General features: G+C 39.2%; 1 protein-coding gene and 1 long non-coding RNA gene across 7 annotated transcripts in view; one reads left to right on the top strand and one right to left on the bottom strand.

The window, feature by feature from the left end:
* Positions 1–27,991, bottom strand: part of Src42A (Tyrosine-protein kinase Src42A) — a 70,076-nt gene that overhangs the window by 23,860 nt on the left and 18,225 nt on the right. For 4 of the 5 annotated variants that reach the window (XM_036814046.3, XM_036814047.3, XM_065863174.2 and 1 more), the window contains exon 2: positions 27,023–27,117. In XM_036814046.3, the coding sequence (XP_036669941.3) occupies positions 27,023–27,117 (95 nt within the window). Of the gene's footprint in view, positions 1–5,935; positions 6,261–27,022; positions 27,118–27,991 lie in introns of those variants that run through there. The other variant, XM_017075976.4, reaches the window with a different exon arrangement.
* The window catches only part of LOC136116539 (uncharacterized), a 42,087-nt gene continuing 20,538 nt past the window's right edge, over positions 6,443–27,991 (top strand). Inside the window, exons 1-2 of one of the 2 annotated variants that reach the window (XR_010653501.2) lie at positions 6,443–6,814; positions 6,946–7,063. This is a non-coding gene — a long non-coding RNA (uncharacterized lncRNA). Of the gene's footprint in view, positions 6,880–6,945; positions 7,064–27,991 lie in introns of both variants that reach the window. The other variant, XR_010653499.2, reaches the window with a different exon arrangement.

Here is a 27,991-nt window from a genome sequence, read left to right as displayed (position 1 = left end):
ATCTGCACGCCAAATCCCAATAGCCTAGCTCCCATAGTTTCCGAGATCTCAGCGTTCATCCGGACAGACGGTCAGACGGACATGGCTAGATCGACTCGGCTAGTGATCCTGATCAAGAATACATATATTCTTTATGGGGTCGGAAACGCTTCCTTCTGTCTGTTACATACTTTCCGACGAACCTAGTATACCCTTTTATTCTACGAGTAACGAGTATAAAAATACAAAAATGATATTCCCAATAGTATAAGACAATATGTCAAAAAACACCGAAGCTATAATTTGTTTTATATAATTTTCCCACCAATTTTCTGATCGTTCCTATGGCAGTTATATGATATAGTCGTCCGATTTTGATAAAATTAAATTCGAAACTCAAAACTAATTAAAAAATGTTATTTCCAAGCGTAGGAGGTTATATGTTAAGTACACCGAAGCTATAATTTCTTTCATATTATTTTCCCACCAATTTTCCGATCGTTCCTATGGCAGCTATATGGTATAATTGTCAGATTTTGATAAAATTAAATTCGAAATTCAAAACTAATTAAAAAATGTTATTTCCAAGCGTAGGAGGTTATATGTTAAAAAACACCGAAGCTATAAATTGTTTCATATTATTTTCTCACCAATTTTCCGATCGTTTCTATGGCAGCTATATAATATAGTCGTCCGGTTTTGATAAAAATTAATTCGAAATTCAAAACGAATTAAAAAATGTTATTTCCAAGGCTAGGAGGTTATATGTTAAAAAACACCGAAGACATATTTGTACCCGTTATTCGTAGAGTAAAAAGGTATACTAGATTCGTCGGAAAGTATGTAACAGGCAGAAGGAAGCGTTTCCGACCCCATAAAGTATATATATTCTTGGTCAGGATCACTAGCCGAGTCGATCTAGCCATGTCCGTCTGTCCGTCTGCCCTCCTGACCGTCTGTCCGTCCGTCCGGATGAACGCTGAGATCTCTGAAACTATAAGACCTAGGCTATTGAGATTTGGCATGCAGATTCCTGAGCTTCTTACGCAGCGCAAGTTTGTTTCAACAATGTGCCTCGCCCACTCTAACCGCCCAAAACTGTGACTCCTACAGGTTTGATGCTAGAATATAAATATTAACTGAATTGTATTGTTTTTATCAATACCTATCGATTGACCCAACAAAAATTTTGCACGCCCACTCTAATGCCCACAAACCGGCCAAACCTGTGGCGCCCACAATTTTCATGCTAGATACAAAATTTTAACTAAAATGTATTGGTCTCGTCAATACCTATCGACTGATTCAAAAAAAAGTTCGCCACGCACACTCCAACGCGCATAACGCTTAAATCTGTCTACCGCCCACATAACCACATATTGAGATCACGGGTCGGTGGCGCATTTCAATCTCGCTTTGCTGCTTGCATATCAGCATTTCCCTTTGGTCCCATTAGCTGAGTAACGGGTATCTGATAGTCGAGGTACTCGACTATAGCGTTCTTCCTTTTTTTTTTTTAGTTTTTTTTTTCGATTATTCCTATGGCAGCTATATGATATAGTAGTCCGATCCGGCTGGTTCCGACTTATATACTACCTGCAAAAGGAAGAAGACTTTTGCGAAAGTTTTAGCCCGATAGCTTTAAAACTGAGAGACTAGTTTGCGTAGAAACGGACGGACAGACGGACATGGCTATATCGACTCGTCTAGTGATGCTAATCAAGAATATATATATTTATGGGGTCGGAAACGTCTCCTTCACTGCGTTGCAAACTTCTGACTGAAATCAATAAACCCTCTGCAAGGGTATAATGACAAGTAGGTATTCGGAGGTTCCCAAAAAATTTACTAAATGTCAAAAAGGAGTATTGCGCTCTGCTTATATACTTAAGCCACCTTGAGCTAAGATAGTCAAACTTGTGTTTTTTCCGGGAAAGTTGTGCTAGTTATTTTCCAAACTAAAATATTGAATACAAAATACGTTTCCCGAAACAATTTGACCCACTTTAAACGACGATAGACGGATTGCCAAAATCAGAAAAACCGATCCGTTCTTGACTTCGACGCAAATCAGAGGTCAAATGGTGGCAGATTATGGCGTGAATCAGACCATAAGAAGACGACTAAATGAATTCGGGTTATATGGACGCATTACCCAAAAAAATCCATTGCTGTCCATTAAAAATGTTAAAAAGCACATGACTGTTTGCAGCGACGAATACAAGTTTAAAGTCTTTGGGAGCGATGGTAAACCATATGTACGACGTCCTTCCAACAAACAATTGGACCCAAAATACACGAAGAAGGCTGTTAAGCATGGTGGCGCTTCGATTATGGTTTGGGGCTGTTTCACCGCATCGGGCATAGGTCCCCTAGTGGAGATAGAAGGCATTATGAACGGCGAAATGTACAGGGACATCCTTATTAACAATTTATCTGGAGAATATGTCGATAATTTGCCACTTGCCTGGATATTTCAACAGGAGAAATACCCGAAACACACCAGCAAGATAGTCAAGTTGTGGCTTAACCAAGAGGCAATCAATGTTTTGCATTGGCCACCGCAGAGCCCCGACTTGAACCCTTTGGAGAACTTGTGGGGAATTCTTAAACAAGTCGTTGGCCAAAAAAACCAGCAACTTTTCTTAATTTTCGTTTGAATTCTTGGTTGAAGTCTTGTGGCTTAAGTCTATGAGCACCTACATACATGCAAGGCATAATCATGATCGTTTATGTGCCCGAGATGGCATCGGTGCTATCAAGACAACGAATAGAACACAGCTCGACATCCTGCAGACAAATCCTCCTTTAATCTTGCCCTCTGGAACAATTAAGCTATGCTTGTCCCAAATTGTAGATCAACACGGTTATACGGTCACTATCAGCAAATGTCAATTTCAACAGAAAACTGCAAAACTAACCAAGGAAAAGGCTTCCCCGAGTGAATCGAATTTACGAAAGATATTAACAATACGAACGAATTCCAAATACAATTTTTTTTGACAGACGAATTTGCACCTTTGCTAAATTTGTATATTTGTCTTGCCCAGGACAATTACAAATCTTTTTGACAATTTCTCAATCTATTGCTAGAATAAAAAAACATATTCTGAAAAAAAATGAATAAATAAGATCCCTTGCTCATTATCTCCAATTTTAAACGTTAAACAGATTTTTTATAAATATTAAATGAAAGATTGTCCTAAAGTAATTTGCAGTCTAGATAATATGTTATTAATGTTAACAAGACTTTCGCAATTCATCAAGCATTTTTTTAATTTTTTCCCTTATGACCCCGAACTCGTTTTATTTGCTTGCAAAATAATGGGTTTTGATTATAAAACTTTCCAAATAAGTTTTAAAAAACATTACTTGGGGCTAGCGTTTTTTTAAAATCAAAATGAGTTAAACAGTTGCTTCAATGATTAACACCAACAATAACCGTAATAGTAATGGCGTCGGACAAAACCAGTTGAACCCGTATTGGTTTCTCTCGGATTTTTGAAAAGAGATTATAATCTCCTCTGGAAATGGTAATGAGTTCCTCTCAGCCGTTTTTTGCGCCAAACGCCAAGATCTAGTCTTGTCATATACAGACAACCTTTTTGACACACTATATACCTGCATAAACAGCTCCACATCTAAACCGAAAGTTGTTCACAACATCAGGTTCATGATCCCCAGAAGTGCAGGTCGTTTAAATGAACTAAAGCCATCAGAAACAAAAGAGCAATGGGATTGTCCATACAGTATTTTACTTAGAAAGTAGAAAATAATTCATTCTAATATCACATGTATCCCGATACAGCAGCTAACTCAGACCCGACCTGACTGACCTATGCTAACCGATCCAAAACATGGTCATTACAAAATAGCGCTCGGATTTTTGCCTTTTATAGGTGTGTGTGTTGGTTTCTTTGATGACAGCGCGTGCCAAGAAAACTGAATAAGACCAACGTAGCAACGACCAAAATGCGCTGCAGAGCGAGTGGGATCGAATGCGATTGCCGAGACTGGTGCTTTTATTGTTACTGAAAAGGTAACAATTGCACTCAAAAGTACTACGACCCAATTTAAACCGGTTTGTTTTTTTTTGTGTTTATTTTTTACGTTGTTTCTTTCTTGTAGCATGATAGTCTACAAACAGTCAAGTTTGAAAATAAAACACAAACTCTTTTGGTTGTTGCCAACGCAATGTTTGATGGTTACCTTCGATTAGATTTATCTAAAAATTATAAACATGTGCAGATGAAGATGTCGTCTACCTGCTACCTAAGAGATCGCTCAAGCAAATAAGTAGTTAATTAGTATGAGAAGGCGACAGGAAGTGGTGGGTATTTGATGTTCTAATTCGTAGGTATGGCCCTATATATCTTTCCCCGCGAATGCAAAAACTAAATCAAGGCCAAGACTGCGTGCTGTGCCCATTAAAGTAAAAAAATTGAGGTATAAAAATGATTTTGGCTTTGATTTTGTCAACACAATTTAGACCATTGCACAATGCTAATAAAACCATTCACTAAAGTTAGTATTAACCCTTTCATTTTACTGGAATCAAATCACTTCACTTCTACAATTCAATACACAGTCATGCCCGTCTGTCCGTGTGAACGCTGTGATTTCGGAAACTATAAGAGCTAGACAGTTGGGATTTCAGATTTAGATTCCTTAGCGCAAGCTTGTTATCCGAATGTGCCATGCCTACTTTAACGCCCACATAATGCTAGAGTAGAAATTTTAACTGAAATGTATTGCCCTCGTCAATACCAAAACAAAGTTTGGCCCGCCAACAAACGCTCATTACGCTACCTTTATCTATACCATTACAGAAATGGGACCATGCATAAAGAATATATCACCAAATATTGTAATCGCCACAAGGTTGCACTCTGTCATAATGTATGAATTTATACATTTTTTTTATGTAAGCAAAATATGAAAAAGATTGGCGCGAAGAACACCCGCCTTTGCAAGAAATTTTCCACTACGTTAGTAGAAATACCTAAGTGCTAAATAAAGCTGGACTTACTAGCGATCCTATCGATTGCTTTGAGAAACGGTTGGCTGTATAATACTTCACTTCACTTATGTAGAATGTCAGCAACGACAGCAAAGGTTACCGCTCGTATTGCTAACAATGAGCCGACCATAAACCAGCCATTATAAGCAATGAGCTTTTTTGCCTCTCATTTGCTCTTCTGGCGCCATATACTCAATACCATTAAAAGCAATTTTCATGTGTTTTCAACTGGATATTTTGCATCTGTATTTTTATCGTTTTTTCTTCTGCCAATGTTGTTGTTAATCGACTTCGACTGACTGGCATGAGTCATGGCTCAGCAAATTTACGACCGTGGTATTCTGCTCCAAGAAAGGAGGCAAAAAAGCAAAGCGGAAGAAAGGGCCCTAGAGTCAGCTAGCTCCAAGCTTGAACCCACATTTTAAACCTTAGCTCGAAGGCACAGAATATGTGCGAAATGGTGAAGTTTGTCCAAGTCACGTAAGTCCAAATTGATATGGTTGCTGCGGCCTGGGATGGTGGCTCGAAAAACTAAATCGGTGACGTAGTGAACCGCAGTCGGTGCATGTGCTTGTGCACGCAACTCTGTGCACCCGTATTCACACAAATGTATCACCCGTTTGGTAAGCCAGTTGTGCATTTCAGCACATAGCGAACGATAAGGTTCGCGGAAAGTTGAGGACATCTTTGTGGGCAGGCAGGCAGGCATTGCATAACCCCACCGATCCAACAATCGTTTTGCGACTCCCAGGAATTCACTTACTAAATAAGCTCAACTTTGTATTTTGCACGAAAAACGCTTTCCTAGTTCTAGGGGCGACCAGCGAAGCACAGTTGAAACAGTAAAGAAAAAAGAAAGTTCTGCTCCCATCTTTTTTCGGATTCGGCATCTACATGTGGGATGTTCCGCATATTGCAGCTCGCCCGGGATTTTACCTTTTTTCGTTTTGCTGCTACTGTTGCTGTCGTTACCACTTCTCCATATCAAAGTAGATCTTTCTTGAGACACTTTTGAACAAAGGAAACACTGGATGTTACAAAAATGCCGCCAGCATAAACACGTCGCGCACTCCTTTAAAGTTCAGCGGGCTGGTAGTAGTGGATAATGGATATTCAGTCGACGCATAAACCAAACGACATGTAAGCACAGTCCGCGAGCTTTGGTCGTATACGATTAAGGCATTTAATTTGAATTCGATTTCCTATGTGCTGCTATTCCGATTTTCAAACCGTTTTGGCGCGGCTTCCGTTTACACGTCCGTTTTAAGCACCGCTTCGCAAACAACTGATACGTATAAGAAATTTTTATAGAAAGGTTTTAACCGCGTTGCGTTGGCCGACACACTCGCGTTTGCCGTCTTGGCATCTATGTGTGTGCCATTTGAGCCAAGCTCTCTGCCAGGTGTAGGTGAGCCGCTACTGCTCCACTCTTCAGCTCTCTGACCCGCCTTTGTGCTTAGTCTCTTATAACTTGTCAGAGACGTCCAACAGCTGATCAAAGTGCAGACTCTTTCTCTCTCTTTGGGCTCAAGTGGTACGCTCTTACATATAACACTCTGAGATTAACTGCACAGTTTAGCAATTACGAAAACAAAGTGCGTTGATTGCAAAGATCAAATCGAGTTGAAAGCTATTATCTCGTCGCTGTTACTGACAAATGTCAGGTTGTATTAATTTGTTCACGTAACCAAAATAACTTGGCGTTGGCGCGTCACTGGAAATCAAATTATGCGTTTCTAAATGTCTCCGCGTAGGTTCTTGTGAACGCCATTGAACCCGTCATTGATAAAGAGTGCCAGTGAACACCGCTAATATGTGAGTAGAAATACTAAATGGATGAACCAGAAATAGAAGGGACTCAATCTAGGACTGGGCACCTGGTAAAAATTAATATACACAAACGAATGCGAATCAAGAGCTGACATCTACGAACATATTTTGTATAGATCGTTGGCTCCAGCACTTGACAAAATACACTTCTTCAGACGACTTGTGTAAATAGGAATCAGCACTCACACATAAACACAGGTGTTTGCCTTGATATCTCAGATTACCCGTTCCAAGGTAAGCACTAAGAACTGTTTTCAAAGTCCAAAATTTCAAAAAATATATCTGGACTTACCTGGAAATAAGAAAAAAGATAAACATAAAAAAGTATAAATGCAGGAGAAAGTATTTTTTTAATCGAGGTGCATATTGTAAAGTTCTTCAAGTGAAATCTATCTGAACACATAAAATAACTAACGACCAATCCAAAATTTCGAAGTGTCCCAGTGTCCTTCTACTTGCCTAACCTGACTGAATTTGTGCATTACCTGTAAATAATACGTGCTGTCAATTAATGGACGGCTAACAAATAGACTTTTAACTTCCTGTGCAATTTTGGGCACAGCCAAATTTTTTTTAAATTAACAAGTTCACTGTTAACTTCATACGTTTTTAACGGATGTGTCAGTTAAAAATTGAGACGAATTTGACTAAATTAAAAGCATAGGTACATAGCATAAAATTTCTGCGTCCTCCTAAGCAAAAGTCCCATTCAAGCTTTTGTGGCATATCCAACAGGTTCCGCGTTATAAAAATACAAGAAACATATGTTTGCCGACATTTTGAATTATGTTGCCAAAATAAATATACCCGATACTCGTAGAGTAAAAGGCTATATTGTATTCGGGGAAAAGTATGTAACAGCTAGAAGGAAGCGTCTCTGACCCCGTGAAGTATATATATATATTCTGAATCAGCATCACTCACTAGCCGAGTCGATCTAGCCATGGCTGTCTGTCTGTGTGAACGCTGTGATCTCGGAAATTATAAGAACTAGAGAAATGGAATTTCTTAGCTTTGTACGCAGCGCAATTTTGTTACGCGAACGTGCCACGCCCACTCTGACGCCAATAACGATAGCTCTTACAGTTTCAAATCTAGAAACAAAATTGTAACACAAAAGTAACGCTTTTAAAAAATACCTATCGATTGATCTAAAAAAAATTGTGCCACGGCCACTCTAACGCTCTCAAACCGCCCACAAACTTCAAAAAATCGTCTATAAGACTGCTGATATCTCGGAAACTATCGAATCTAGAGTTGGTATTTTAGATTTAGATTCCTTAGAATTGTACGCAGCGCAAGTTTATTACACATTATCACACCGCCCAAATCTGTGGCTCCTACAGTTTTAGTTCTTGACTAACATCTTAACTGATTTGTATTGGTAAACTAATTTTTTGCCACGCCCACTTTAACGCTTAAATCTGCCTGCCGCCCACATTTCCGTATACTGAAATAGCGGGTAAGTGGCGCTTTACAATCTCGCTTTTCTGCTTGTATATCAACATCTTCTTTTTGCTCCATTTAGCTGAGTATCGTTTATCTGATAGTCGAGGCACTGAATTATAGCGTCCTTCCTTGTGGGATTTATCTTAATTATTTTTGCTGAAACACACTCCTTATTCAAGACGGTATTACTAAAAATAATTCCCATCTTAAACCTTTTTCCATGTCTTCGACATTTCACGTCAAACAAGAATATACATATAGCGAATTTGTGACAATGACATAGAAATTTGTTAAAAACGAAAACCTCATTAACCGATTAATTTCGACGCTACAATTTGAAGTCAATAACCAAAAAAAGAGAAGCAGCGCGGACCTAAGCATAGGTGCGTCAGGTTTTGTCTTCCGTACCAAAAGATGAATCAAATTAAATGTAAATAAATTAGCAGTCGAGCAATAACAAAAGTATGGCAAATAAAAGAAAACAAACAGAAGTTGATATACCCTTGCACATTATTTATTTATTGATTTACTTATTTATTCTTATATTAAAAGGCAATTAAAAACAAGAAAGGAAGTTAACTTCGGCAAGGCGAAGTTTGTATACCCTTGCAGTTATAAGACATAATCAATTTTAGTAACACCACGTTAAATTTTTATCGATTGTTGCTAGCTTTAGTAATATTTGTGTAAAATTAAATTCGAAATGCTGAAAAGTTAATATATTCTATATCCCAGAGTAAAAAAATACGATAAAAATCAAAAAAGCAAAATTTTTTAAAAATAATTATGTCTTTATTTCTTTGATCGTTTCTTCCTACCTGCCAAAGGAAGAAGACTTTTGGGAAAGTTTTAGCCCGATAGCTTTAAAACTGAGAGACTAGTTTGCGTAGAAACGGACGGACAGACGGACATGGCTGGATCGACTAGGCCAGTGATGCCAATCAAGAATATATATACTTTATGGGGTCCGAAACGTCTCCTTCACTGCGTTGCAAACTTCTGACTGAAATCATAATACCCTCTGCAATAAATTAGTATAATTACCTATAACCTATCCCCTTGCATCTTAAACCATATCATGCAATTAAAATCATACGTTTATTATAGAAACCGTATATTCGGAAGATTTCTATATAAATATACCAATAGTTCCTATGATATAGTCGTCCAATCTTTACAAAGATCCCAACATAATGCTATGCCACAGTGTAGAAGAAAATATGGTTAGCAGCAAGGAAGCTAGAATATTGAAGCTAGAATCTATAAGAAGTATAGGATATAGTTGTCCGATCTGTCTTGTTCCGATTTATATACTACCTGCAATAGAAAGAAGGCTGTTTGGAGTTTCATACCGAACATTCTACTTAGTTGAAATCTTCTGACTTTAATGATAATAACCTTCGCAAGTGTATAAAAACCGTCTACCTATCAATAAAAGGGTAACTACCAACTAAATCACATTTCTTACATTATTAATTTTTAACCTGCAACTGCCTTGGCATTGACTTTAAGTCACTACGCCTGATAATTGATTAATGCTACAAACGAAAACCAAAAAATGTTTTGTTGCTATTTTGGTTGGATTTTTTTGCGTGATCTGAAACGAATAAAAATTTGTAATATGGATTTAGGTGATTTGTGTGTGGCTATGGACAGATCCCCACTGTGTAAAATTCCACGTTCCGGGTCAACGTGCTAGAAGAGCTTCCAACTGGACTCGAATTCTTCTCGTATAAACTACCTATTTATTTTTGAGTCTGTTGGCTCATTGGTAGTCAAGTTATGTCGTTTGGTAATGACCAATTGTGAATTTATGGCTTAAACGTTTAGCACTTTGGCAAATAATTCGTCTTATTCGGATTTTTCCCATTATCGGAAGTGAAGCCAAGAAAGACGAGCGTAAAAAACCAAAACATCTGCCTGAGTGCATGATTTTTCCCCAAACATTTATTTGAATAAATATAAACATATAACAAGAGAGAACGTTATAGTCGATACCATCGACTATCAGATACCCGTTACTCAACTAAGGGGAGTGCGAGTGGGATGCAGATATTTAAGCAGCAAAGCGACTGAACAAAGATTGCACACTTTAATTGCCCATAACTTTTGTAATGAATTGTAAAATTTGAAAAATTTGAGGAACATTGAAAATGAAACAACATCACATTTACATTTTTCAAAAATATTTAAAAATGTGGGTGCTAGACGGGTTAAAGCGTTATGTCGGCGTTAGAGTGGGCGTCACACCCTGCTGAAAAAAACTTGCGCTGCTCAAGAAGCATAAGAATCTACATGCCAAGTCCAAACATTCATACGGTCGGACACACTTCCTTTTACCTGTTACATACTTTCCGACGAGTAACGGATACAAAAATTAAGTCAAGACTCGGTCTCGTCTCGAGCGATTCTGTGTAACCGCTGAGCAATTATCAGTGCTCGTTGCCGTCACTTAATTTAGAGCACCATAAAATCACCATTTTACGCATCTCCCTACTCGCACATTTTTCTCTCTTTGACCTACATTCCGAGCTGCAGAGAAATGCACTGGAGCTGGTTGTTTAGTGCCTTCCGATCCAAAATCTGTGAGGCTCTAAAATCCTGTGTCAATATGTGGAGATTACGTTAAAATAAAAACATATCAATATTTATTATACATGGGAAAATAAGCTATGATATTTCGCTTATGAACGAGGTGAAAACTTAATCAAAAATGGGAGTATCCAACCTTTAAACTGAACTTGCCCAGGCATCCCTAGAATCTGCAAGCTTAGTCCCAGCTGTCTATCCTCGGGATCTTTGTTAGGACAGACGGACATGGCAAGATCAACTAGTGGTCAAAAATAAGCAGCAAAGTGTCAGTTTGCAACGAAAATTTAATTTTATTTTTTGCTTACGCTTATAGTATATCATAACAGGCGTTAAAGTGGGCGTGGTATACTTTTTTGGGTCAATCTATAGGTATTGACGAGACCAACACATTTCATTTAAATTTATTCTTAGCATGAAAACTGTGGGCGCCACAGTTTTGGACGATTTGTGGGCGTTACAGGAATATAATTCTGAAATCACAGTTATCAATCTTTGATAGTTTCCGAGATATCCGCCGTTCATATCTACGATTTTTTTTTTTAATTTGTGGTCGTTAAAATAGGCGTGGCAACATTTTTTTTAGGTCAATCTATAGGTAATTTCAGTTAAAATTTTGTTTCTAGTATAAAAACTGTGGGCGCCACAGTTTTGGGCGGTTTGAGGCCGTGGCACCCTGCTGAAATAACTTGCGCTGCGCAAGAAGCTCTCGAATCTACATGCTAAATGCCAAATTCCACTCTAACGCCCACAAATCGCCAACAACTGTGGTTCCTATAGTTTAAATGCAGGAATAAAAATTTTAATGAATTGACCTAAAAATATGTTGGCACGACCATTATTACGCCCACTAATTTAAAAAAAACAAGGAAGAACGCTATAGTCGAGTACCTCGACTATCAGATACCCGTTACTCAGCTAAATAGAGATATGCAAGCAGCAAAGCGAGATTAAAATGCGCCACATACCGGCGGAATACAGATTTAAGCGTTATGGGCGTTAGAGTGGGCGTGGCAAATTTTTTTTTGGATCAATCGATAGGTATTGACGAGACCAATACATTTCAGTTGAAATTTTTTATCTAGCATGAAAATTGTGGGCGTCACAGGTTTTCGCGGTTTGTGGGCGTTAAAGTGGGCGTGGCAAACTTTTTTTTGGGTCAATCGATAGGTATTGATGAGAACAATACATTTCAGTTAAAATTTTCTATCTAGCATCAAAACTGTAGGAGCCACAGTTTTGGGCGCTTTGTGGGCGTTAGAGTGGGCGTGGCACTCTGCTGAAACAAACTTGCGCTGCGTAAGAAGCTCAGGAAGCTGCACGCCAAATCTCAATAGCCTAGCTCCCATAGTTTCCGAGATCTCAGCGTTCATCCGGACGGACAGACAGACGGACAGACGGACATGGCTAGATCGACTCGGCTAGTGATCCTGATCAAGAATATATATACTTTATGGGGTCGGAAACGCTTCCTTCTGCCTGTTACATACTTTCCGACGAATCTAGTATACCCTTTTACTCTACGAGTAACGGGTATAAAAAGTGCTGAAAAAAGCTAATATCTCGGAAACTATAAATGCTAGTATTTTGGGATTGAGCATGTAGATTCTAGAGATTCTTGCGCATTGTATGTGTATTTTAGAAGGATGCCACTGTGGCGGCCACATTTTCAAAGATTAAATTTAAAAAATGTTATTTTGTTGTGTTTGTCAATACCTGCCGGCAAGTCAAAAAATGTTAAAATCGGATTATTAGTTCATAAGTTATGATGTATCTAGAGAACATCGTTAATGACGTCACAGTCACTGACTAAGAGTAAAAAGTGTAAGATATAAAAATGTTAAGTACGCAAGGAAAATAAAGTACCAAATCTTGTCATCAATCGGGTTTTTTTGCGTATCAATTTTGGTCCCTTATGTTGCCATATCATATTGATATTTTCGAACATATCAATATGTTATTTTTCATACAAGATTCATATGCGCACATATCAAATACGTGATCATACTATGGTATTTTTAATACCAGTATGGTATTTTTCAATATCAAACTGATATGCTTTCATATCGACCTGTTAATCTTTCATATCATACTGATATCCTTTCTTATCAAATTGATATCAATATTAACCCGTATTAATTTTACTTTTTTGAATCTTGTATTTATAATTTATTTTATTTATATATCAGATCAATTATAAAAATAATTCGAGAACTTAGCAATAGATGACCGATCACGCTGTAGCCTTTTGCATAGAAACGTTGTCCTCCATAGTGAACTTAAATGACAAAAAAAATTATCTCCATCTCCCCTTGGTCCCTTTAGCTGAGTAACAGGTATCTGATAGTCGGCGTTCTTCCATATTTTGTTCCATTTAAACCCAGAACTGAAGTAGACATAAATAATTTTTACATCTGCGTAGAGTTTTAGTGTTTATTTATCAGATCGTCACATTACCCTACATCTTTATACCCTTGCAGAGGGTATTATGATTTCAGTCAGAAGTTTGCAACGCAGTGAAGGACCTCCGACCTCATACATTTTTTTCCGATTATTTCTATGGGAGCTATAAGATATAGTTGACCGATCAGGCTGGTTCCGACTTATTACTACCTGCAAAAGGAAGAAGAGTTTTGGGAAAGTTTCAGCCCGATAGCTTTACTCTTTCTTTTACTCTGGGACATAGATCATTTGAACTTTTGAGAATTACGAATTTAATTTTATACAAAAATCTGACGACTATAATATTTTACTTAATGGGTTTGTGTCAGGACACGAATAACATGGAACATGGTGTACAGGTGTTCAAATTTTAAGGTAGGCTACCTAGGTATACCCGTTTTTTCTATTTTAGATTACAGAAATAACCATGTTACTAACATTGATTATTTCTTATAACTGAAAGGGTAGACAAACTTCGGCTAGCCAAAGCTAACTCCCTTCTGGCTTAAAAGAGCAATAAAATTGTTTTACGCCAAGATCTTTAGTGTCGAACTTTGCTGAAATTTTACCAATGAACGGGAATGTGCTCAGTAAATGTCAGCAACTTTCTGCTTTTAATTTTTTTTTAAGCCTTGATTTTTTGTGACAAACGAGATATTAAGAAATAAGATAAAGAATCGTTCGAAACTACACCCTACACTCCTCTATAATAATTTGGAAGTTGGCTAGCTGAGTATCGGGTATCTGATAGTCGAAGAACTGCTGCTCTATCAAAACCGAGTAAATATATGTTATCCATATTTTCGCGGTTGGAACGAATGATTAAAAACAACGGTACAATCGATGTTAGCGGCCAGACGCGCTGTGTATGACTTTATAATCTGGGTTTACCAACAATATTATCTTAAACGGGCAGTCCCCGCCCCGACGTAGTCTAAATACTATCAAATCATTGGTAGTATTAGAAGAAGACAACAAAAATGACAATCAAATTTAAAGAACTTTATTAATTTTGTATAATTTGACTTCTAAAGGATATTACTTTTATAGTTGGAAATTAACACATTAAGGGTACACAATTCTATTTGGGCGCTTTATGAGTTATGTTATGCTTGCAATACCAATAAATTCAAATTAAATACAATTTTGCCGGATTGAAAACGGCACAACAAAACCTTTTTTAAGAATAAAGAATTATAATTATTTTATGGGTTTGCTTCAAATTTCTACTGAGAATTGCATCCATTAGATAATCCGTTCTGCATCTTAATTGCATAATTTTGTTCAGCAACTCTGATCTTATAAACTGTAAGGGTATGCCATAGAAATAAGGCAGAGCAATAGCTTACATTTAAAAGCTTATGAGAAACCTACTCCTAGTCAGGGGTGCTCGATTTCGGTGGCACGCCCTAGTGTTATAGTATACTAACTAATATTTTGATAACGAAGCGCACCAGGATAGTGTGCGAAGGCGACTACTATATATACACAAAGAAATGAAAATCTACTGTGATCGTCCGATCGTTAAGAGTGATCAGACTGATTTTTTACCGATTTAAATTTTTTTTTTTTAAATTTTCTTGCAGAGGGTATTATGAATTCAGTCAGAAGTTTGCAACGCAGTGAAGGAGACGTTTCCGACCTTATAAAGTGTATATATACTCTTGATCAGCATCACTAGACGAGTCGATCTAGCCATGTCCGTCTGTCCGTCCTTTTCTACGCAAACTAGTCTCTCAGTTTTAAAGCTATCGGGCTGAAACTTTCCCAAAAGTCTTCTTCCTTTTGCAGGTAATATATAAGTCGGAACCAGCCGGACCGGAAAACAATATCTTATAGCTCCCATAGGAATAATCAGAAAAAAATTTAAAAAATGATATCTTTGGTGTTTTTTAACATTTAGCCTCATACGCATGGAAATAACATATTTCAATTAGTTCTGAGATTCAAAATCGGACGACTATATCATATAGCTGCCATAGGAACGATCGGAAAATTGGTGGGAAAATAATATGAAAAAAATTATAGCTCCGGTGTTTTTTTGACATATTATCTTATACTATTGGGAATATGATTTTTTGTATTTTTAAGAATTTCGAATTAAATTAAAGAGTATACAAACTTCGGCTTGCCGAAGTTAACTTCCTTTCTTGTTTTTTTTTTATTTCTCAACAACGCCTCTAACGATTTCGGTTTAATCCTAAAAGTGTATAGAACATCTAACACATTCTAAATAACTTAATATAAGCATCTTTAGTTTTACCACTTTTGGAACAACTCCCTAATTTGGCGGGAAAACAGCTCTAAATAGCTCAATTTCGTATACTCGTAACTTGTGAACTTCTAAAGCTACAGGCTTGTGCTATATGTCGTTAGAAAGGTGTTTCGAAATACTTTGTTCGCTTTTCTAACATGATTTGTCTAGATACCACCGTTTTAAAGTAATGAGCATAATTTTTTATATCCGTTACTCGTAGAGTAAAAGGGTATACTAGATTCCTCGGAAAGCATGTAACAGGCAGAAGGAAGCGTTTCCGACCCCATAAAGTATGTATATTCTTGATCAGGATCACTAGCCGAGTCGATCTAGCCATGTCCGTCTGTCCGGATGAACGCTGTGATCTCGGAAACTATAAGAGCTGGGCTATTGAGATTTGGCGTTCAGATTCTTGAGCTTCTTACGCAGCGCAAGTTTGTTTCAGCAAAGTGCCACGCCCACTCTAACGCCCACAAACCGCCCAAAACTGTGACTTTCCGACGAATCTAGTATACCCTTTTACTCTACGAGTAACGGGAATAAATATTGATCTTTGGGAAATTCCGCCGTCAAGGTTCGCCAGAAGGGTGTAGCTTAAAAGAACCGCAGGATGGGGCTGCCACGCTGGATGCAGTGGTCTGCATCATCAACCGCTCGTTTCGCCTGAACGAGCAAAAAGTGTATGCTTTGGATCAGTCGCTCAACCTCAAGTTTGAGTTCAAACAAATGTGGGCGACGTTCGAAAGGACCATGCTAGGCAACAGTGAAGGTCATTCGGCGCGCAACCGCGACGGCGTGACCAAAGCAGGGGGTGATAGACATTCCCCCAGCACCCCAGCTTAGCTGAGGTAGTCACCGCAGGCTTAGGACAGCCGCACCATGTGTCCACGGGGAATGGATGACAGTCCAGGGTGCGCGTCCATGGCTGTACAGCGTCCAGTCGGCGACTTAGCCTTACAACGGGCGACTCTGGAGGTGTCGGATACGGAGCCGCCTCCTACATTTGATGGACCGAATTTTAACGTCTACTTGAAGGAAAGGAAGAAGTTGTATACGAGTCTGCATGGCGTGCCTAGCGTTTTCACGCTACCCTACCAGAAGGCACTCTCAGCTTCTACAACACCCTGTCGGGCGCCATGCGCGAATACTTTACAATCAGTACGCACACCGGCTATCACATTATCCACAATCGCATGCAGGGACGACGAGAGCCATTCGAGGACTTTGCAATGGAGTTGGAACGCCTGGATAGTGCCGTGTCTGGTGAGTTACCAACCGCTACCTACAACAGCGTCATCGTGCAGCGTATTATCGACGGGATACGCGGGACGGGATACCAGGTCACTATCATAAGCAGCAACCCGCGCTCTTTAACGGATGCTCTCGATATGGCGTGCCGCATTGAAGCTAAGTGCCGACGACGCCACGCCGCCGCAGTGAAAGTTTCTGGTGCCGCTCAACATCAGGAAATAGAGCTTGCCGCACCCCAGAACGCCCCGACCATACGCAGACTAACGAGTTGCCAGTCGTCGAGTACTGTCCACCTCGAAGCTACCAGAGCTGGCCCACCTTCAGAGGAAGCGAAGGGCGTCCATTTACAGCTGACCCAGGATCCGACGTCCGGAGAGATCGCCTACGGACCGCCGCCCGTTCCAAAAGATACCGGTTCAATCCGACGGGAAACTACCGCCACCGCTTGCAGAAGGAGAGAAACCAAACTTACACCCTGTGAACACAGTTTTGGGTGGATTGTTTGCTGAACACCCATCCGGAGAGACGCCACTAATGCCGTCAACCGCGGCGAAACGAAAGCTACACACCCTTTACAAGATGACCATCGCGGGAGCCAGTCTATGCCCACCGAAGCTGGGAACACCTGTAGTGCCATTGGAGGCCAACATTTACATTTTTTGATCTCCTTACAGAAACATTCTATATGGCTGATCGTCGTCACTGGTGCCGCAGTCTCCTTCCTAAACGAGAGGGACATGCCAAAGCGACTACCCAGTGCACCTTACCGAGTGACTCTGCAGGGGCCATCATCCGAGAAATTGGTGCCAACCGCCCGAGTCGACGCCAGACTTGTTATTGCTAAAAGGCCGGTTAACCACGAATCCTTGTTAGTGGAAGGCCACAAAGGATTAAGCGCGTGTCCGGAAAAGATCGAAAAGTCGTCGATTGGTCACCCCCTTGTAACAAAAAAAGAAGTACGATCCTTTGCGGGCCTCTGTTACGCAAATTCATTCCGGACTTCGCCGCAATCGCTCGCCCGCTACATGAACTAACGGAAACTAAACGTGCCTTCACATGGTCCTCATCGGCTCACGATGCCTTTGAAATGCTTAAAGTCAAGTTCACAATGCCACCCGTTTCCCTTTTCCAATGGGGTATTCGTTCTGGATACAGATGCGTCAAACAATAACGCGGGCGCCGTGCTCAGTCAACAACAAGAAGGACAGGAGCATGTATTGGAGTATTACAGCAAATTATTTAATGCTGCCGAACCCAACTATTGCGTAACTAGTAGAGAGCTGCTAGCCGTTGTTTTGCCACTAAGCATTTCCATCACCACTTATATGGCCGGAAATTCTTGCTGCGCACGCGGACCACTCGTCCCTCCGATAGCTGATGGCTGTTCAACAACTCGCTCGCTGAATTGAACGTCTCCATCAATACAACGTGTATATCCAGCACAGCAGTGGCAAGCTACATGGGAACACCGACTCCCTGTCTCGATGTCCCTGCGGTGAAGGCCGCATATGCACTAAGGCAGAACAAAACGGTGGCCAAGGGATTTTGCTCTTACAGGCCCAACCAGTCGACATTGCTAGTAGCCATGAAAAAGATCTAACTTATTCGTTGATCCTGCAGTGGTTAAAAAAATGAGAACGACTTCCTAAATCTACAACATGGAGTGAAGGCCCCGAGTCGAAAGCGTATTGGCTTTTGTTTGAACACCTTTTTATGAAAAAGGGTCTTCTAATAATTAAATCCAAAACAGCTGACGAAGCCTTAGTAGTACCTCGCTCTATCCAGGAACAAGTTCTGCGCAGCGTCTACAACTCTACCACTGGCGGACATTTCGGTTTTAAGAAGACAGTCGGCAAGCTCAAGCAACGCTACTTTTGGATCGGACAAGCAGCTGACGGGGTCATTTGGTGCGCACGATGTACCGAATGCAATGCTAGAAAAGGACCTTCGCGCCGTACCGTGGCCCCGCGTCCTAAGTGCTCCATTTGAACGACTTGCGATCGGCATTCTCGGTCCTCTGCCCACTACCACACTCGGGAATCGCTACATCGTGGTGATTTGCTACTTCACTAAATGGCCGGAGTGTATAGCTCTTCCCAACCAAACCACCGAAACGGTAGCTCGAGCAGTCATCCAAGAAGTGTTCTGCCGCTTTGGTGCCCCAACTGTTACCGCTAGCTCTATGGGCCCATTGCTCTGCCCCTCATGGGGCCACTGAGTTTTCACTATCGCTACTGATGCTGGGACGGGGACTCCGACTACTATGCGAACTGCTGTATGATCGACCATCCCTGGCCTACGTGGAACAATTGCAGGATCGCCTACAGCTCACGCAGCAGATTGGACGACAAAACTTAATGGAAGCCGCTACACCCAAAAAAATCCGTTCGAAACGTTCAAAAATCAAGACCAAACGTTGTCAAAAAGTGCGTGAGCCCGTTTGTTGACAGTTCATGAACGGTCGTTCGTAAAATGTGACCGCATCTTTAGGGTCGGGTTCCGAACGAATGGTGTCAGTTTAAGAACATTTCGGGCTTAACCTGAGAACATAAAAATCTAAAAAAAAAACGAGGTTTGTGTACACGCTAGACTTTCTGGTAGAGATTTATTTAATTTCCCACCTTATGTTTTGTTATTGCTAGAATTCAATGTATTTTGGATATTTTGCTGAAGACAAAGAATTTATTTATTAATAGAAGTACATATAAACATTAGAAATAATATTTTAATAAAACTTACAATTCACAACCGTCTTCTCGCGGACTCGAACCTGTGCTACCATGTGTCGGAGGCGGACGCTCTAGCAACTGGACCACCGAGCCAATTTTTCGAGTGCGGAAAATCGGGACATTAGACCTACATATTGTTGCAATAAACAAACATCAACCATGTGGCAAAAAATTATCGATTTCGAAAGACTTTAACGCGTCTGAGAACATTGTTTGAAATTTGGAACCAAGTTGTTTGTGGGTAGAAATTGTTACCAACACCGTTCGATTTTCGTGAACAAACGTTCGAAATGTGAGAACTAAAAATGGAGAACGAATTGTTCGCATTTCATGAAAAATGTTCTTGATTTTTTTCGTTCTTTTTTTTCTGGGTGTAGAGTTAACAAGTTACGCTACATAGCGCCTGGTACGCACTCTAATTCGAAAAACCCATTAAAGATGCGAACTAACCAAGAACTACTCTTGTTCTAGGGTCGGGTTTAGGCGAGGAAGTGGGTATTGACGGGATCGTGACCGCGAACCGATCTAAAGAAGTTCCGCTTGGCTTTCCGTGACAAGATCTGCCCCTCCACGGCAGAACATTCGTAACACTATTTATAGCTGTTTTCCCTCCAAATTAGCGAGTTTTTCCAAAAGTGGTAGAACTTAAGATTCTTAGATTAAGCTGTTTAAGATCATCTTAAAATTTTCTGACCCTACAATAACGTTTTGGGATCAATTGACAAACGAAATAAAATTTTCATTTTAAGAAGTCCTCAAAATCTTGTTTTGCGTATAATATATGAATATAAATATAATAAACGCGCTGTCATTCGACGCGTATTTTAAGTGAGAATACAACTAGACTAATGAACTTGTTCATATATCCCCAACGGCCCCAACAGATCAAGTTTTCTAAATTTTCACTTTTATACTTTCTTTGCTCTTTTTTCTAAACTAATTGATTGTTTTAAGGTCTTGGTATGCATTCCTTTAGTTTTTGCTATACCTTTCGATTGATGATTTGATACGATCGTATTATTATAGTAGATTTTCATTTTTCCGTGTTTATGTAGTAATCGCCTTGGCACACTCTCCTGGTGCGCTTCGTCACTACATGGACTGCCGTTTACAGTGTAGGTGATGGAAAATAAGTTTGTATTGGACTTTTAGTCAGGAGCACCCAAATGTCGTGGAAAACTAGAAATGGTTAGTAGATATTTCACAAAGTTCCATTTTGTGTTATTGTGTTATCGGATTTCAATAATTGGAACTTTAAATACTTGCCCCAGGAAACCCTATTTTTGAACCAGCACACAACGTTAATTCTCCTGCGTCTGAAACTTCTGGTATCCGTCTGGTATCTCTATCAGCAGTGAATTAATAAATGCACAAATCCGGCTATGTTTCACGCATTCAAGATGTGCAACTTTTAAGAAATTTTCCGAATTTTTTTAACAAATGTCATACTCTTATAAGGATATATCCTTATTCACATACGAGTACAAACATACACAATAAAATGTTTGTTTGCATACAGGAGAAAAACGGGAGGGTTTTTTGTTTGCTTCCTACTTTCCGTACTCGGTGAAAAATGCTAGCCTCAAACTTATTAAATAACTTTAAAACACTTCACCTTCGCTATTATAATTCTTATCTAATATTGATCCATATATGGGCGTGTCAGCCAGTCTTCGGTGCCTCACTATGGGGCAACTTGAAAAAAAAACCTTGTCAACCTTGTTATTTTAAGATTTTTAAAGTTGTTTAACTTTAACTTAAAAAAAATTAAAATCCGCATAAAATTAGGTTTTCCCACTACAGATTTACAGATTTACAGATTTTTTAGTTCATAATTACTATTTTGGTACCCTTGCTGAGGGTATAATGATTTAAGTCAGAAGTTTGCAACGCAGTGAAGAAGTCGTTTCCGACCCCGCACATTTCCTGATCTTCCCACTTGCATTTTTGTATCATTTAACAATGCAAGAATACGTGAAAAAAAATTTTTAAGTCGGAAAAATTTGAATCTATAAAATAACAAGGGAGAACGCTTTAGTCGAATACCTCGACTATCAGATACCCGTTACTCAGCTAAAGGGACCAAAGGGAAATGGAGATATGCAAGCAGTAAAGCGAGATTGAAATGCGCCACATACCCGCGATCTCAATATATGGTTATGTGGGCGGTAGACAGATTTAGGCGTTATGGGCGTTAGAGTGGGCGTGGCAAACTTTTTTTGGTCAATCGATAGGTATTGACGAGACTAATACATTTCAGTTAACCTTTTTTTCTAGCATGAAATTTTTGGGCGCCACAGCCTTATGCGGTTTGTGGGCGTTAGAGTGGGAGTGGCAAACTTTTTTTTTTTTTTTTAAGATCAATCGATAGGTATTAACAAGACAAACACATTTCAGTAAAAAAATTTTATCTAGCATTAAAATTGTGGGCACCACAGATTTGGGCGGCTTGTAGCTGTTAATGTGGGCGTGGCATCTTTGCGTAACAAACTTGCACTGCGCTCATGGCTACGGAATCTAAATCTGAAATCTTAATTCTCTATCTTCTATAGTTTCTGAGATATCCGCGTTCATATTTACGATTTTTTGAAGATTGTGGGCGGTTTGTGGGCGAGCCGAACCTTTTTTGTGGGTTAATCGATAGGTATTGATGAGGACAATACATTTTAGTTAAAATTTTTATTCTAGCATCAAAATTGTAGAAGCCACAGTTTTGGGCGGTTTATGGGCGTTAGAGTGGGCGTGGCACATTGCTGAATCAAACTTGCGCTGCGTAAGAAGCTCAGGAATCTGCATGCCAAATATCAATAGCCTAGCTCTTATAGTTTCCAAAATCTCAGCGTTCATCCGGACGGACAGACGGACATGGCTAGATCGACTCGGCTAGTGATCCTGATCAAGAATATATGTACTTTATGGGGTCGGAAACGCTTTCTTCTGCCTGTTACATACTTTCCGACGAATCTAGTATATCCTTTTACTCTACGAGTAATGGGTATAAATATTCGGTAAAAAACAGTAGAGGAAAGCGGATCGATTTTTTCTGTCAAGGAGAACAAAGTATTTTATACAAGGTTGCTATTATATATGTATTGAGGACCCATCAATTTGACGTTTTGGCCGATCAAAAAGGCGCTGGTTTGGGCTGATGTGTGTGAGCTCTTATTGTCATAGTGCATGTGATCTGCCTTCTTTTTATCGTTTATTGAATGCATCCGAAGACTTCAGGCAAACAAATTGTGGTGTACCGTTCGGAATTGACCGTCTTACGTTGTCCAAGCGGAAAAGTCGCCACATGACCAGTTTAACCGAAGAACCAGGCAAACATTTGCTATGAAGTGTTTCATCCACAAACAACTTTCGTTGGATTTGGGTCGTCTTCGAGGACCCACGCGGTTTTCAAGACTCGTCACCTGTGACGTTTTTATAAACGTGGAAGAATTGCCAAGGATGCCTCTCTCTGACGATATGTCACAGTACGATCTTGCATTATCAGATAACGCACGGCATCACTGTTCTCTGGCACAATGACTGTTTTTGAACGACCTTCACGACTTTCGTCTTTGAGCGAGCGTCGGCCACGATTGAATTCATTAAATCAGTTTTTCACAGTGCTATAGAATGGTGCTTCATCGCCACACAAAGATTTAAGTTAATCGATGCACTATTGTCGGGATAATCCACGTCGAAAGATGTGAAAAATGATTGCATACTTCAATTTTTCCGCCGAGGTAAGTTTTTGATTAATCGTTAATAGATGTCAAAAGTCATCACATATAAGAAAGTTGTATTAAGCTTTTATCGATAAAAGTTCACACTTTTTTTTTGTTAAAAAGCCAATTGGTTTTAATATGGCTAGAAGTGACCTAGGCCAGATATTAGCTCATCAATTATGTACTTTAAAAAAATTGTAAGTGCTTACTCATGATAGTAACACCATTTATTTACTTAAATGGTTTATTACAGTAATTTGCGATCGATAAATATTTTATTTTCTTTAAAAAGAAATTATTTTCATTTTGTCTGGGCTACGGAATCACAGGCCCCGCGTCAAAACCAAACACTTGTTCTGGTCCAAATAAGTAGGGGAGTGTTGGGTACAATTTGTTTTTTTAATGCCAATTTAGGTATTTGTCAAAGGTTTATTCACAGCAGCATATTCCTGTAAAAGTTTGATGGTGAGTTTCAAGCGGAATTAATTACTACAGCTCTTGGAGTGAACCAATATTTCACTTTTAAAAGTTGTAGGGTAAGGTGACAAATTGATAAATACACACTCAAAACTCTATGCAGATCTGAAAATTATTTATTTTTTCTTGAAGAAAAGTAAAAAGGTACACTTATGGAATTCACTTTTAACTGTACACCTAACAAAAATTACTACTTCAGTTCGTGGTTTAAATTGAAGACTCGGGTACTTCTCATACGTCTCAACGCGCAATAGCGAAGGGCAAAAAAGAGCACAGTCTTGCGCACCCTCTCTACTTACCTACCGCCTACTCCGACGGCGGGCAGCCACAACATGCAGCGGTAAAACTTCTGCAATCGCACTAAATGTAACAGCAACAACTACCGCAACGGCAGCAAAAAACCAACAAAACCAAAAGAAAATTCAACAAGCGGGTCCGGCCATTCAGACCGGTATAGATCGCTACATCTATATCAAGCGTAAGCTTAGCCCGCAGAACACCGCGGTAGGTAGGTAACACGTCAAAAATAAACAGTGTCCAAATTGACAATAAATTACCCTGGAGATCAAACAATAAAATATTTTCCCTTGAATGAACCGGAACAAGAGACCCAACCGAAGCCAAAGCCCCCACCAATTTACATTAGGAAGAAAATCTCGAATGCCCTGGTCAACAAAATTGTTGCGCTGACCGGGATCGGAAACTTTCATGCTGTCCCGGTCACAAAAGGGGATATACACGAGACCAAGCTTCAGTCCAAATCTGAAGAACATTTCCGAGCTGTATCCAAATACTTGGAGAAAGCTAAGAAAAACTACAACACGTTCCAGCTTAAAACCAGCAAGGGCTTGCAAGTGGTTCTAAAACCTCTCCATAGCCACTGTTTACGGCCCGCCTAGCTTTCAAAAGGACAATTCATGAATTTTTACAACTTACTACTACTATATACTTACTTACTTATATTACTATAATGCGAAACGCACGCACTGGGGATCACGCTTCGTGACTTTCAAAGGAACAACCATAAAACCGAACAACACCGAACATACTGGCCAGCAGACCCCAGAAGAGTTCCAGACTAAATTTTGACATGGCTAGATCGACTCGTCTAGTGATGCTGATCAAGAATATCTATACTTTATGGGGTCGGAAACGTCTCTTTCACTGCGTTGCAAACTTCGGCAAGCCGAAGTTAACTTCCTTTCTTGTTTTTACAAATATATTGCAATTTAAGTTTATGTCAAATGTTGTTTGTTTATTGCATTTTATGCATCAAATGTATACACAACTTATGTGCATAGATAAAAACAAGGAAGAACGCTATAGTCGATTACCTCGACTATCAGATACCCGTTACTCAGATAAAGGGAGATGGAGATATGCAAGCAGCAAAGCCAATTTGTAATGCGCTACCTACCCGCGATTACAATATATGGTTATGTGGGCGGCAGACAGATTCAAGCGTTATGGGCGTTATAGTGGGAGTGGCGACTAATGAAAGCTGGTTAAAATAAAATCATAACATTACTGCCAGAAAACACTAGTAAGTTACTTGAGTCGTACCTTTACCACAGAGTCTTCGCAATGAGATGGAATGCAATAACATCCAACCAGTTTTCATTCTGACCTCAAGGTTCTGCTCTGCAATTCTAGCTCTTAAGCAAGCAACAGCAACATTGATATTATACAGCGCTCAAAATCAAAAAAAGGGCCAACACCCACTGGTGCACCATGGTATGTTCGGAACATCCACAGAGATCTTGGCATACCGCCGGTTAAAGATGAAATATCAAAGCAGAAAGCGGCGGTTTACCATAAGAAACTTACTCTGCACCCAAATAATCTCGCAAGGAATCTAACACGGGTCTCGAACAGAACCCGACTACTTCAAAACGATCTAACCCCCCAGCAATAATTATTAGGGCCATTTAGTCTTAAGACAGTCTACATGACTGTTAGTTAGTTTATATGTATGTCTAAATTTTTAGCGTGCGTTTATTATTTTAATAATTATTACGGGATCCACATGTGTTTGTTATGATTTGAATTTGTCGGTTATATGCACCTGTGTTAGCGACCGTTTCCGTGTTTGTGATTTTAAACTTCGAGTTACGAGTAACGGGTGTAAACAGAGTTAACCGCAGAGTTAAACGGTCACCAATTGGTCATGGATAGTTTTCAGCTCGTTAGAATAGAAATAAAATCTTAATTGTACTGTTTTTGTCGCTTACTTTTTTCCAAAAGCGTCGGTTGTAGTGTTGGCTTGTCCATGAGTGAGGCGCTCAAAAGAGTTATTTTCCTCACTCATTTTGTTCAATTATTCACTTGGTCAGAATTTCTTAGCTCGGTTCCCTTCTCAAAATTATTGTCTAATAACATATTTTTAAAGAGTCTGATTAAACACCCAAGGAACAACGAAGAAGAACGCTATAGTCGAGTACGACTATCAGATACCCGTTACTCAGCTAAAGGGACCAAAGGGAAATGGAGATATGCAAGCAGCAAAGCGAGATTAACATGCGCCACCTACCGGCCGTAGACAGATTTAAGCGTTATGGGCGTTAGAGTGGGCGTGGCAAATTTTTTTTTTTATCAATCGATAGGTATTGTCGAGACCATGAAAATTGTGGGCGTTAAAGGGGGCGTGTCAAACTTTTTTTTGGGTCAATCGATAGGTATTGATAAGAACAACACATTTCAGTTTAAATTTTTATTCTAGCATCGAAACTGTAGGAGCCAAAGTTTTTGGCGGTTTGTGGGCGTGGCACTTTGCTGAAACCAACATGCGCTGCGTAAGAAGCTCAGGAATCTGCATAGCCTTAATAGCCAAGCTCTTATAGTTTCCGAGATATCAGCGTTCATCCGGACGGACAGACAGACGGACAGACGGACATGGCTAGATCGACTCGGCTAGTGATCCTGATCAAGAATATATATACTTTCTGGGGTCGGAAACGCTTCCTTCTGGCTGTTACATACTTTCCGACGAATCTAGTATACCCTTTTACTCTACGAGTAACGGGTATAAAAACTAAGGGGAATTAAAAAAATAAGTTCAACAAAAAAAACTGAACAAGAGAGCAACTAAACAAATGAGCAATTGAACGATTAAACAAGTGAGTTCTTGAGTTATACAAGTGAGTTCATGCATTCTCTTAACAGTGAACAACTTATCTTGTTCATAAAGTGAACATTGTTTACCAACAGTAGTCTCTTGTCGAAGTTTTTAGCACGTTCACTAATTCGTTCATTAATACGTTCAAATCTGTCCAATTGTCGTACTTACGGTTCTGCTTCGATTGATTTTAATTTGGCCACATAATTAGAAGGAATATAGCCCTCCGAACGAGTCTTCTTGCTGCGCGCCAGCCACCAGTCGCCCTGTAGGTATATTTAAAAATTAAAGCGGTGCACAGATGTTTTTAAATGAATTGTTCTACATATATAAACTTTGATTGCATTACTTAAAATCTCTGCTAAGTCACCATTAAGCGTGTACCGTAAATTATGAATATATTTTTTTTCTTTAAATCACCTGTTAGACATTTTTTCCATTCTGCATGTTTTATCAATTTCGTTCTGCTTATTGCCTACACAGGCATATTGTATTGCATCATACCAAATGAGAAACATTTAGGATGTGTTTTTATTTAGTGTGTCATAAAATACATTTTCGTTAAAAAAGTTGATATCAAAACTTTAATATGTTGAAGCAACATTAGTATATACATTTTTGAGGTCATACCAATTATTTAAATAAATTACAATTTGATCGAATTACCAAAAAGTATTTTTTCACATTTTTAATTTGCTTAAAATTTTTTTACATATTAAAGGTGGTAAATAAATAACACTCTAAAAATATCAGAGTTTGGTCGACAAAAGAGTTTTTAAGTTCAAATTTTATAGTGTGTTAAAACCGCCCAATTCAGAAAAATACCCTCTGTTTAAAACTAAAACTGAAACTGTTTCAGTTTTCACTTTCGAAATATTCAGACTGATTAGAATTTTCAAGACCTGTTCCAATACTATTAGTATACAGCCACAACGCACCCAAACGATTTATAGCAAATTCTGTAAGCTGTATACCCCTGGATCACGAAAATGCCACAAACATTTTTTCCGATGAGGTATTTTAAGGTATTTGGAAGTTTAAAACGTTAAAGCTTTGACTTTTTCGAGTTTCTTCTTATTTCTCGACTCGTATTCACCCAATTAATTTAACCCACGTTAAATTCCAATTTTCCATTAATGT

This window comes from Drosophila suzukii, chromosome 2R (genome assembly GCF_043229965.1).
Source record: "Drosophila suzukii chromosome 2R, CBGP_Dsuzu_IsoJpt1.0, whole genome shotgun sequence".
Lineage (NCBI taxonomy): Eukaryota > Metazoa > Arthropoda > Insecta > Diptera > Drosophilidae > Drosophila > Drosophila suzukii.
Note: the sequence above shows the minus strand (reverse complement) of the source record. Positions and strands in the feature narration are given on the sequence as shown.